Source organism: Pantherophis guttatus, chromosome 6, assembly GCF_059756535.1.
Source record: "Pantherophis guttatus breed Tessera chromosome 6, ASM5975653v1, whole genome shotgun sequence".
Lineage (NCBI taxonomy): Eukaryota > Metazoa > Chordata > Lepidosauria > Squamata > Colubridae > Pantherophis > Pantherophis guttatus.
The window spans coordinates 32,406,721-32,419,723 of record NC_142068.1 but is presented as its reverse complement, the minus strand read 5'-3'; the positions used below and the strand labels follow the sequence as shown (position 1 = coordinate 32,419,723).

Sequence of the window (13,003 nt, the reverse complement as noted above, 5' to 3'; positions counted from 1 at the left end):
GTTACTATTTCCAATAAATGAAATAAAAAGGAGATATTTATATAATATTGTTCTTTTTTATCCAATACAAAATAAAAAAACAGTTTAAATTGAATCTATGAATTATAGGAACTAGTGACTTTCTTAATTTGATGATAAAAACACATTTGTCTACCCTACTGCTATTCTGTAAGTATGTTCCTCAAATGTTATTCTTTAGCATACATCATGCTAAATCCCCTAACCATACATAGAAATAGTGAAGAGTAGAAGAAAAGCCTGTTTGATCAACAAAATAGTTATTTGAGCATTCTGTGCCTCATAATGGCTAAAAATTTGCATCCAGGAACCAACCAAATCATGAGTCCTGTTTGTGTTAAGAATTACTTGATAGGCATGCAGATTATTAACCAATGATGGTTATCTTCCATTAATTTATCAAGTCCATTTTAATAACACTTTTTAATTATTATTTCAGGGTGATTGTGGCCTAATAGGTCCTCCTGGACCATCTGGAACAGTTATTATAACATTAACTGGAGCAGAAAATACAACGGTAACAACATAATATTGTTAAGATTTAATACAGGATGAGGTGCTGTGTTTATATGTTCTTTGGGAAGTTTTGTGCATAAAGAGATATTTTAATAAATGGGATCTGGAATTAGAATTAGAATTAGGTTGCTAATGCATGCTGTTTGTCACCATATAAGGAAAGGAAGGCTCTCTCTCATCATATCAGGCTGCCCCAACTAACCAGGATAACTATAGAAGATGCAGTAGGACTGCTTTATTACCACAACCTCTTTTCCCTCCTTCCTTCCTTCCTTCCTTCCTTCCTTCCTTCCTTCCTTCCTTCCTTCCTTCCTTCCTTCCTTCCTTCCTGTCAAAAACGCACTGAAAAGGGAATATACCTTCCTCTTCCTGCTGAACAGAAGAAAATAAAGAACAATTTAAGCTCAGCAAATGGTGTTTCATCTACAGTGGCCAGAGAGTTTGAAGGTGGCAAGAAACAATCTGGCATCAGAACATATTTTGAAGTATTGCTGTTAGAAAATACACCACAGGGGGGAAAAAAATCATGAATGGCTATTGGATTTAGAGAAAAAGGACTAGATTCAAAGACTGCATACAAATGAACAATTGATAAGTTTGTGCAAATCACTTAATGCCCAAGGTATATGTAATTGATTGGTTTCTAAGCCTGGGAAACTAGGAGTTATTCTTCTGTTGCTTAATATCCACTGAAGGAAGGGAAACGGTACTGCTGGAATAGATTATCAGGAAGCAGGACACGAATTCTGAATTCATATCTTTAAAGAAAAAAAAAAATCTTCAGAGGTTCTCCCCTGCCACTTCTTCCTCCTCCCTGTCCTTTAGAAAAACGAAACAAAGAATAAAAGTCCTTTAAAAGAATGAAAATACTAACTTGGCTTCAGCTTTGATCTCCAGAGAAGCTTTTTTAAAACGTGAAAGGAAAGAGGGAGAGAAGATGCCAGTGCTGCTACTTGATAAGAGAATGGTGAGAAAAAAGCAGAGAGAATAAAGAGTAACTTCAAGGTCTTTGTTACAGGGATTAAAAGGAGATAAAGGAGACCAAGGTTCTCCAGGACATCCGGGACCTCCAGGAGAACCAGTAGGTTGTTCTTAATTGTTATCTCAGTTGCCACCTAAACTCTCCATAATAATATATTTCATATTTTCTTTTCTGAACTATCGATTATGGTCATATTTTTACTTTCATGACTTTGATCAAGCCAGGGAGGATTATGAATACCAAGGACTTTGGATACACAGCATAAAGAATGTCCGCCTGACTTTACACCCACAGAATAAAGAATGTCCACCTGACTTTATTTATCTGCATACTGCAAAATGAAAATGCAAACATTAAAATTACTTTTACCAAAACAAAGATCAAGGCAACAGAACCCTAAACACACAGTAATGGAAACAAAGAGTGGGGGGGGGGAGAAACAAAGCAAGGGGAACAGTGCTTGGTCATTTAAGTGCAGCAGATACCAGCACATTCTTTGCCTAAAAAAATGTTCATTAATATCTGTCTGAATATTTCTGTGAAAGTATCTTCTAGTGTACATAAGTCAATTCCTTCAAGAAGAAAAACTTTGAAACACATATCCAGAATTCTGTGACATTAAATATGGCATTACAAATTTTCTGTTGCTAGAAATAATTAAGATGTATTAACAGCAGCATTTGTATTTTCCAGATGTTAAAGTATTAATTCAGTTTTGCAACTTGTACGTTCAGTGCATTAACATGAATTAAAATCCATTGTTTGGGGGGGGAAATCTCTTTAGGGTTTATATGGTGATTCCTCTACTATAAAAGGAGACCCTGGAGACCCCGGCCATCAGGTATACATAACACTTTTTGACAAACCTTTATGAAAACCATCTGTTGTTGTGGAAACTGTTTTCAATCCCACATTTAAATTTATGTGTTTAGTTGCCAATTTTGGATGTTCACCTTTTTATAAAAATGGAGAATATTGAACCTTCGTTTCTATGTATTCAGTTTATTAAATCATGCTTTATTAGATTCAAATAGTATGTTTCAGTACAAGTTTATAAATATTATTAATTTATTTGTTTAGCAATAATGGTTATCATATGCTATATCAGGGCTCCAACCTTGGCAACTTTAAGACTTGTGGACTTCAGCTTAAGTCTTAAGACATATAGCACATTAGATGTGCTATATTATATCACACTGTATACTACTTAATGTTCCTTTTATTATTTCTTTTATTAGGGCAGGGCAGGAAAGAATGGTGGTCCTGGCTCACCTGGTCCCCGGGTAACAAGAACATATTGAAATTGTTTTATGTCATAAATGATAAGAATTATTATTAAATTTATAATTAGTTATTACATGTATATACTGCCCAACTCTTATAATTCTGCATTCCAAATGGATCTATAGTAGCAATATTTCAGGCTTGGAAAAGCAGTGTACTACTGGCAAAAAAAATTGACTTACATAACAATGTTCAAATTATAGAGAGGTGAATTATTAAATACTAAGATCAGTTGCAGAAAAGAGCCAGTAGAAATGTGCATATGGTTGAATAAGATTCAAAAATCTACTCCTTTAGCAGATTTAGTTGAGTGTGTTCCTTGCAGTTTCTTGGAATAAAACCATGGATTCCGGACTTTGGTATGTAAAGGAAGCCAAACTAGGTACCAATCCAAACTAAACTCCTCTGGAAGAAACAAATAGAAAATAAATCAAAACCAAAACCTGAAATCTAGAAGGAAATGTCAAAGAGCAAAACATTTGAAACATTAGATTTATAATAGAAGAGAAAATAAAATGGGAAACAAATTAAGGTAATGGGATTCGGAACAAATTTTGAAAAGATGATAAAAACTATCTATGATAACCAAAGGGCGAGTATTTTAGTAAACTGAGATAGGACAAAAACATTCCAGATTAGAAAGGGGGTAAGGCAAGGATGCCCCCTGTCACCATTATTATTCATTTTGGCTCTAGAAGTCCTGCTACGGAAAATCAGAAATAATGAGGAAATTAAAGGTTTAAAGATCAAGAAAGAGGTCTACAAAACGCAAGCATTTGCGGATGATGTAGCCTTAATCCTAGAGGACCCAATAGAATTGGAACAAAAAGTGCTAGAGGAATTGGGCAAATACAGAGAGGTGGCAGGCTTTAAATTGAATAAAATTAAAACCAAGATATTAACTAAGAATGTAACCAAGGTACAGAAGAAAGAGATAGAAGAATTGTTGGAACTACAGGTTGTTAAAAAAATAAAATATCTAGGAATTTGGGTAACCACAAGGTGTTCATCCTTAAAAGATGATAATTATACCCCTTTAATTAGGAAAATGAAACAAGACCTGGATAGATGGAAGAAAATAAAATCGTCACTTTTGGGAAAGATAGCTGCGATTAAGATGAACATCCTCCTTAAAGTACTATTTTTATATCAAAATATACCGGTGAATTTAGATAAAAATTTTTTTTCAGAATTAAACAAAATCATTAGGGAATTTGTATGGGACGGGAAAACGCCGAGGTTCTCTCTTAAAATTTTAAAGAAAAAAAGAAATATAGGAAGATTTGGACTTCCCGACTGGGAAACATATTATAGGCAGCTAAGTTAGTCTGGATAACGGACTGGGCCACGCTAGAAAATAAGAGGATTTTAACTTTGGAAGGCCACCATTTACAGAGAGGGTGGCATGCATACCTATGGGACACAGAGAAGAATAAGAAAACATATTTTCATAGACATAAAATTAGAGATTCGTTGATATTGACACCGGAAATATTTCTCCTGGGAATAGTAAGAAGACATATGGAAAGGAAAAGAATCATTTAATGATACATATAATCACAGCTGCCAGACTGGTCTATGCACAATATTGGAAAGAAAAAGCCCAGCCACCAGAAGAACTTATAATTAGAAAAATACTGGAGTGCGCAGAGATGAGCAAACTAACCCATGAAATAAACGATGACGAGAATTTAGAATACTATACCGTGTGGGGAAGGTGGTATGAATGGATGAATGATAAAGTGAAAGAAAGAGAAAAGGGTGTGTTAAATAAAAGCAAAAAGTAGCCTAAGTGATATATATTCTGTACATATGTATAAACACTGCACATCCAATATTAATGGAAATGTTATTTTATATATGTTTATAAATTTAATAAAATTTCTAAAAAAAAATGGGAAACAAAAAAATAGGTAAAGAATGGAGTTCAAAGTAAATAATTAAAAGAAAATTGATCCTCCCAGTGTGGATTGTTTTTCAAAATGCCGGTAATTATAAACAGAAAAATGGCATTTAGAGTTTACAGTATGAAAATGTTAAATCATTTAATACCTATTATATTTCTGCAGGGAGAAAAGGGTGAGAAGGGTTTGCTAGGATTGCCTGGAGAAGTTGGAACTAAGGTAAGAAAAAGCGAGCGAGAGAGAGATTTTTCCAATATTTTGTTTCTCTGATCAAGCACTATTCAATAATTTGGATTTAATTATTATTAATAATTATAATAATTATTCATTCCAGGTACAATGTCATCCAGTTAGCCTATTTTCCATTTATATGTCATAAAGAAAGAAATACAGTACTTAACATCATTCTAGAATAGTAGTTGGAAATGGTTTGCAAAGGACTGGATATAATAAATCTCTTGATTTTAGTTTTGTATACTTTCTCCATTATATAATATACTTTACTACTAACGATTCTGTAATGTTATTGATTTTTACCACATGTAAAAATGTGGCAGAAATAAATCTACAAGAACACCTGGGAAACATATGGACTTCTAGAAGTAAAACAAGTCATGAATATAATAACTAGTCACAGAAAAAAGCAGTACAACATTCAGTCCAGAAGCATTTAGAAAAGTTTAAATTAAAATTGATTCTAATTGTTAAATATCAAGTCTTTTAAACATTTTTCAAATAGTCTCAATTTCTGTCACTTTCATAAATCCATTACAAGAAATTACTTCAACCTAAGTTGTTTTTATGTTTTTATGCAGGGGATAAAAGGTGAAGTTGGCCCTATGGGAAACAAAGGTCTAGTAAGTACTAATTACATGCGCTGTAACATTTTGTTACAATAAGTTTAAATCATTTATTTATAATATTTATAAACTGCTCCAATCCATACAGACTCTGGATAGTGTAAGAAAATGCAATCCAAAATGAAACAATTAATAATAATAACATTTAACTAATTGAGATGCTTGCCCAAACAAAACTAAGAAGTCTAAGTTCACTGGAATAGCATTAATTTAACTTTCTTTGTAAAAGCATGGAGAATTAGAACTTCTGAGGGTAAAGTCTTGCATGTTATAAAGCTTAAGCCACCAATGAGAAGTCCTGCCAAGTAGTCCATGTCCATGAATCTCTCAGGGAGGGAAAACCTTAAATAGGTCCTACTTAAATGTCTGATCTAACAGGCAGGTTCTATTTTGTATTTATTTGTATTTTGTATTTATTAAATTTTTATACTGCCCTTCTCCCGAAGGACTCGGGGCGGTGTACAGCCATATTACAACAACATAAACCTACAAAATTTAAAAACATTTTAAAATATATTAAAAATTTGGCCTTATATTAAAAACTACAAACACCCCAGAAAATTAAAATTCAGTTTCTAGGCCAGGCCAGCCTGTTGGAACAAGAGAGTCTTAAGGGCACGGCGAAAGGTACGTAGGTCGGGAATCATGCGCATCTCCGGGGGCAGTTCATTCCAGAAGGCAGGTGCCCCCACATTTGGCTTTCTAATGCAAATGGTAAATAGTGCATCAGATGAAGTTCTCCCCATTTGTTTGAGCCCCAAAACCATGAACTAATTCTTTTAGAGGAAACACAGTCCATTAAGATTAACAACCAGGATTCTTGTGTATCATTATTTTGTCTTTGTATAAATTGAACCTGAATTCTTAGCAGTGTTTGGTTATTTCCATTTCTGAGTTTTGCCTCTATGCTCTAGATGTCTCTTCAGTCACTTGATTTCCCTTAACTACTCAAAAAACAAACAAACAAACAAAAAAAACAGGTAGCAACTTGAGTTCACTTACAAATTATGGATTATTACACCATGATCTGTGTTAATTAGATAAACCTAAACATATACTTAGGGATGAACTATTTTGAGGTTGCTTTCTTCAGCTGTAAAGCCACAAAAGAAAAAAAGTATTTTCAGGAGAATCTGAAATCCATCCTAGAATATTATTATAGAGCATATATCTTAGACTATCACACCATTTATTATACCAGCTATTGTTGCTGATGATCAATATTCTTCTCTTCTTCTCTTCACTGTTGAATTTCTTTCTGTTTCCTTTCCTCTCCATATTTTTGTCTGTCCTTCTTTTTAAGACTGAGTACTATGATGGAATGCCTGGAGCAAAAGGAAATAAGGGCTTCTTAGGATCTCCAGGACCTAAAGGTCAGCGTGGACCAGTAGGTAAGAGACCAGTTTACATTGCTATCATGGAACAATTGAAAAACAATATCAATATTTCATTGATGTGAAATAAATATATTTTGCAGGACTACAAGGACCCTTGGGTACCATTGGAAGTCCAGGTATGTATGTTACCCCAGGATAAAATTATCTCAGTAAAATAACTACTATTATTAAATAGCAATAGAAATTAAGTATTATTTTTAAAGTTGAAATTAAATCTTCATTGATAAGCACATTACAAAAATGCATAAAGTGCATTTTAACCATCTACCATGGTTTAATAGGTATTTCAAGACCTGGTCTAAGAGGTGTGCCAGGTTCTCCAGGCCTCAAAGGAAAGAAAGGAGAGAGAGGACAACCAGGAATCAATGCTATTGGACCACAAGGACATCCTGGATTTCCAGGCCCACCTGGCCCAGTAGGATCAGTAGGTCCTTTAGGACAACCAGGTATAGAAATATTATTGTATTATTATTATTGTAGTGCAAAGTAAAAGCTGCCAAAGTGTTGGACAACTGACTCTCTGGCTACCTCCTCCCTTGCAGATCCCAGGATATCCTTGGTTTACCAAAGAGCTCTGGGAAATGCAATGAAATAGTAGAAAGGATGGTTGGAGCAGAAAAGCAGCAACGGATAAGAGCCTCAACATATGGGCAGCATAGTTTTCTTATTTCTGCCTGACCATATGGATCAATTGTCCCCCAGCAAAATTGTTTAGGGTGAATTTCTCCCTTTGGGCACCAGTGGGCAGCAAAAGCTCTCCTTCAGCTACTGTCAATTATTTAGGTTGATATCATTCTGCTAACGAAATCACTCAAGTTTGCTCAGGTCTGGATCCTTATGGGCAGGATTTAATGGGAGAAGTGTTTTGCAATGTTATATGGGACTTATTTGGCCCTATCAGTTTGAAGGAAGTAGATAGGGTATTTTGCTAGATAAACTACAAACCCTTATACTGTCTGACCTATGCGCTTCTTAGCTTTTTTGTGAAGTGTATGGGGGTGCGGATCCAGGAGATAGTCAAGAGTTATTGAGGTAGAAGGTTATAAAAGCTGCCTTGGAAGAGATGGTGGTACATCACTCCTAAAGCGATCCTCCTGAAGAGATCTGGCTGTTATAGATAATAATACCAAAGTCCAATCTTTCTTTTCTTTGAAAGATGTGGAGAAAGTCGTGGGGATTCAATTGTAGAGTGCCATGCAGGAAGCAAATTAATGTTAGCTCTGTTCTAGTTCAAATAATCTTGAACACTTTTATTTAGTATATGTGTACCTGTTTGCCAAGGCTGGGTTATTCAGCATCATTTTTCTATGCAAATTAGTTTTCAATTTAAATGCCTTTTCCAGGTTTGTCTATAAATGTTTTTCAGGCTTCAGCACTGGAAAAGAAAAAGGATTTTCTAAAATAAGAGCAGAATTTCTGTCAGAGTGATTGGGAGTCAGGTGGCATACAAATCTACTTTATTAATATTAATATTAATACATATTAATATTGAATGTTTTAATTTTGCCCATAGTGATTTTTAAGATAAGAATCAAATTTCTATTTGAATCCAAAAACAAAAGGAAGTTGACTTATAAGATCAGTAACAGAACTCAGGAAAGTCAAAACCTCCATCTTCATATAAAAGTCATAATTCAGATAAAAAATTCTAGCAGCCCAGCCATCCTATAAGAGTTTTCCCAATATCTTTCCAATTTATTTAAAACATGTAGCCATTATTAACATATGAATCCCTCTAAGAATTTAAACGTGTTACAATCAATGAAATACACCACAGACTAGCAATTGATACAGCAGCCACGAAAGACATGGAACAGATATTCAAAAGCCATAACGTCTCTATGCCTACAAAGATCAGAATAGTGCAAGTAATGGTATTCCTGGTCACATTCTGTGGAAATGAAAGTTGACCTTTGGAGAAGCGAGATAGGAAAATTATTGACTCTTTTGAACTTTGGAGTTGGAAGACTCCTAAGATTACCATGGACAGCCAAGAAAACAAACAAATGGATCATCAAACAAATCAATCCATGGAGATACAAATGACCAGGCTCACATTATTCTATGTTGGACACTTTATGCAAAGATCTTTGGAGAAGATTCTAATACTGGAAAAGGTGGAAGAAAAGAAGAGAATAACCGACAGTAAGGACATGGAGAACGCAGTCCAGTTTTTCAAGATCCAAAGGCTGAAACCAATGTCCTTGCAAGATGAAGCCTTTGTCACCTCAGGTAGACCTGTCCCTGTTAGCACCCAGCTCAGGGCACACATGAGTAATTTTGTTCTTTATATGCTACACTACTTCAGCCATCTTAACATGCAAAATAACTCAAAACAATATTCATCTTACTAATTCAGGGAAAACAGATATTCAATAGTCTTAGAATAATGAAATGGACATATCAAATATTTTCCCCTATTTTCAGACCTGCTGACAAAAAGCTAAACCAACAAGAGTTGCTTTGGAATGGTTTCCCTCTTCTGTACTGTTAATGCTATTAAATGAATTCATCTTTAACCTAAGAAAGTAATATCAATTGCCTGCCATTACTGTTATGAACAAGATAAAAAGTTATATTTTATCTATTTCACCACAAACAGGTACAATAACTTTTGAAGAAGGTCCACAAGGAACTCCTGGAAGCCCCGGATGTATAGGTCCTCCAGGCCTATTAGGAGATGATGGAGAAAAAGGTCAGCTCCTTTGTTGTGAAAATATTTCTAAATTTTATTAGTTTGAGAATCTAAGCATACATATGAATGGGATTAGATCAGTTTCTTTCTATCAAGGCAAGCAGAGTTATGTCTAAATGACCAAATTGCTTATAGCACCTTAGTTGTTGGTATTATCATTTCATTTTATTTATTGACCAAACCAGATGTGTCATATGTTGCAATCAGAGTGTTGAAATTTAATTGGGAAGATATGGATTTGTGATTTTCTCTACTTTTCACACTAGCCATCTTCTCATCTCTTTCATGCCCCTAAATCTTAAACTAGGGAGTATTTCTGGTCCTAAGCCATTAGAGAGGATGTAGGAACAATTGTACAGAGCTTTAGCAGAATCACCAACCCTACCAATCAGGAAGTCTAAAAATACATTTAGAATTCCGTCAATTCTTCTTTGCCTTGTGAAAAATGAGATAGATCACCTTAATTGATTCCTGATCCCTGCATGTAAGTTCTAGGTCATCACCAGTCCAAATGTCACAAGAACATATCCACCCATGATAAGGAAGTTATTGAATCCCGTTCTCAGCCTCCAGTTGCAATTTAGGAAAAGCAAAAGTAAAAGTTTTAGTTTCTTCCACAAAACTAATGGAAGAGGGGGAGAAGAGAGGGGAGAGGGGAGAGGAGAGGAGAGGAGAGGAGAGGAGAGGAGAGGAGAGGAGAGGAGAGGAGAGGAGAGAGAGGAGAGGAGAGGAGAGGAGAGAGAGGATGCATGGTTGATTTTGCTGGTAGAGATTACATTGAATAGATTTATTTACACCAGACACTTATGCACAGTTTAAATGACTATAGTTGACTGAATTAATCCCGTTTAGTGGGATTAATTCATTAATTCATTCAAGTTCAAGTTTCTTCTCAGCTATGGAAGCTCAGTGAATGACTTGGGCCAATCACTATCTCTAAACCCCAACTTAACTCATAAGATTTTCTTGTGGGGAAAAAAACTCGAAGGAGTCCTGTGTATGTTACCTTCAGCTCTGAGACTATAAATAAATAAACCTAGGATTCTGAGGACATATAACATACTAGACTCAAGTGGGATTACCTAATTTGTAATAATGCAATATGTTGTGAAAACTGACAGGCAGTTCTGTGTGGTGTGTAAGCATGGCCATTGTTTCTCAGAATAAACTGTCTTGCAGGTTTGCTGTGAAGATTACAGAGCAAAGTTTCATTTGTGCTACAACGACCACTTAAAAAACAGGAGACCAAACCACTGATAAAAAGGTGTCTGTAGGATCTAATCTGGGTTGGTCACTGGGTTGGACCAGAGACTTTGTCTTCCAAGCTTTTGCTCTCATGCTAGAGAGAAGTTCTCTGAAGATGGGATCTAGCACAACTCCAAAAGCTCAGAAGACAAAACGTCTGGTCCCAGGGACCAACCGAGATTGGATCCTGCAGCATTATCCTGGGACACGTATTTTTGTCTTCATTCATTCGAAAAAGATATCTTTTGTTGCAATTTGGAGCAGTATTATTTTTTAATAAATTGCTTGCTGTTACAATTATTGTACAAAATTATTTTGATATCTTCTCATAGAAAGTGCTACATTGATGCTTTGAATCCAGATTTTACACCCACTCATCCCTCCATTTTTACATCTTCTGTGGGTAGGTGTGGAGTGACAGAACTATACCAGACTTAAAAATTATTTTAAGATTTCCCTCGTATTTGTTTGCAGCTATATATATTCTGCTGGGTGAAAGAATGAGTTAACAAAGTGAGCTGTGTGTGAATATACTAAATGATATACAGTACAGGTAGTCCTCGATTTACAACCATAATGGAGCTCAAAATTTCTGTTGTTAAGTGAAACATTTGTTAAGTGAGTTTTGCCCCATTTTACGACCTTTCTTGCCACAGCTGTTAAGTGAATCAATGCAATTGATAAATTAGTAATCCGGTTGTTAAGTGAATCTGGTTTCCCCATTGACTTTGCTTGTCAGAAGGTCAGAAAAGGGGATCACATGACCCTGAGACACAGCAATGGTCATAAATATGAACCAATTCCAAGCATCTGAATTTTGATCACATGATAATGAGGATGCTGCAAAGGTTGTAACTGTGAAAAACAATCATAAGTCGCTTTTTTTGGTAACGTTGTAACTTTGAACACTCATTAAATGAACAGTTGTAGGTCGAGGACCACCTGTATTATTGCCCAATTGATTAGGTTTATGATATTATTTTACTTCATCTTCATTGCAGATAAGTATATAGATTTCTCTAAGACGCTTATACTTTTGATTTAGTGATGATTTACCGATCAAGTTTTTCACATGTGACAAAATATTATTGTAGGTGAAGAATCAGGCCCGTGTACTGAATGTACTTATATTATGGGACAACCTGGTCATGCCGGTGTTGCTGGAGCAGAGGGTCAGCAGGGTAGGAAAGGTAAAAAATTCAGGTGATACTTAAATATTACTAACGATTGAAATATATCAGTCTGCAGTTTTGGAAGTGGTAGGCCTGAAAATAGAAATATGAAATATTTTGTTACGTATCGATTATAATTTAAAACATGTAATTTATTACACTGTTTTTTTTAGAAAGGGAATGACATAATCAATCAAACAAAAACGTATGTTCAGAAAACTTCTGGGCACTGGTAGGAATACAATGTAAAAAGGATGCCTCTAGTAGACTCATATGAAGCATCTGAATTAAGACTGCCAACTGTGGGCTTCAAAAGTCTGGATTTCTACTAGATGGCTGCAAAAAGAGGCTGAAAACTCCAATATTTTACTGCTATTCAGGTGTCACCTGGAATCTGGTTCTGCTAATTCAGGGCAGCCCTGGATACAATTGTGTCAAACCTTCAGATTGATGCCACATTTCAAGCAGGAGGAGTGTCTCGTGCTTTGACTAATCTACACAATAAATTAACATGCTGCCAGAATATAATGCATTTAAAGAATAAATGTAGAATTTTCAAAGCAAACATGATATTTTCTAAGGATATTTTAATGCCAACACCTTCTATTCTTAGAAGGGATGAAATATATTAATATTTTTATGATCAACTTTAATTTTTCCTGTTCCTTGTCCAGTCTGTTATTGTCTGCTTAAACTTTATAAACAATGGTAGGATTTGTATAGATGCTTTATGGTGCTTTATTATTAAATTTAAATTATTTCTAAATCTTGGTATTTTCATTATTCTAGGTGTGGAAGGAATACTTGGTCCTAAAGGATCCCCAGGATTTCCTGGGCATCCAGGACCTCCTGGAGATCAAGTAAGCTTCTTATTGAACCTCTTTTATAATAGTTTGAATGGAATTACAGTTTTAAGCAGTGGCGGCTTTC

General features: G+C 35.1%; 1 protein-coding gene across 1 annotated transcript in view; it reads left to right on the top strand.

The window, feature by feature from the left end:
• The window catches only part of COL4A3 (collagen type IV alpha 3 chain), a 67,859-nt gene that overhangs the window by 25,544 nt on the left and 29,312 nt on the right, over positions 1-13,003 (top strand). The window contains exons 13-24 of the mRNA XM_034439360.2: positions 458-535; positions 1,553-1,615; positions 2,301-2,357; positions 2,755-2,799; positions 4,870-4,923; positions 5,520-5,561; positions 6,868-6,955; positions 7,042-7,077; positions 7,243-7,407; positions 9,564-9,656; positions 11,996-12,091; positions 12,863-12,933. Coding sequence (XP_034295251.2) covers positions 458-535; positions 1,553-1,615; positions 2,301-2,357; positions 2,755-2,799; positions 4,870-4,923; positions 5,520-5,561; positions 6,868-6,955; positions 7,042-7,077; positions 7,243-7,407; positions 9,564-9,656; positions 11,996-12,091; positions 12,863-12,933 — 888 coding nt within the window. The remainder of the gene's footprint in view (positions 1-457; positions 536-1,552; positions 1,616-2,300; positions 2,358-2,754; positions 2,800-4,869; positions 4,924-5,519; positions 5,562-6,867; positions 6,956-7,041; positions 7,078-7,242; positions 7,408-9,563; positions 9,657-11,995; positions 12,092-12,862; positions 12,934-13,003) is intronic.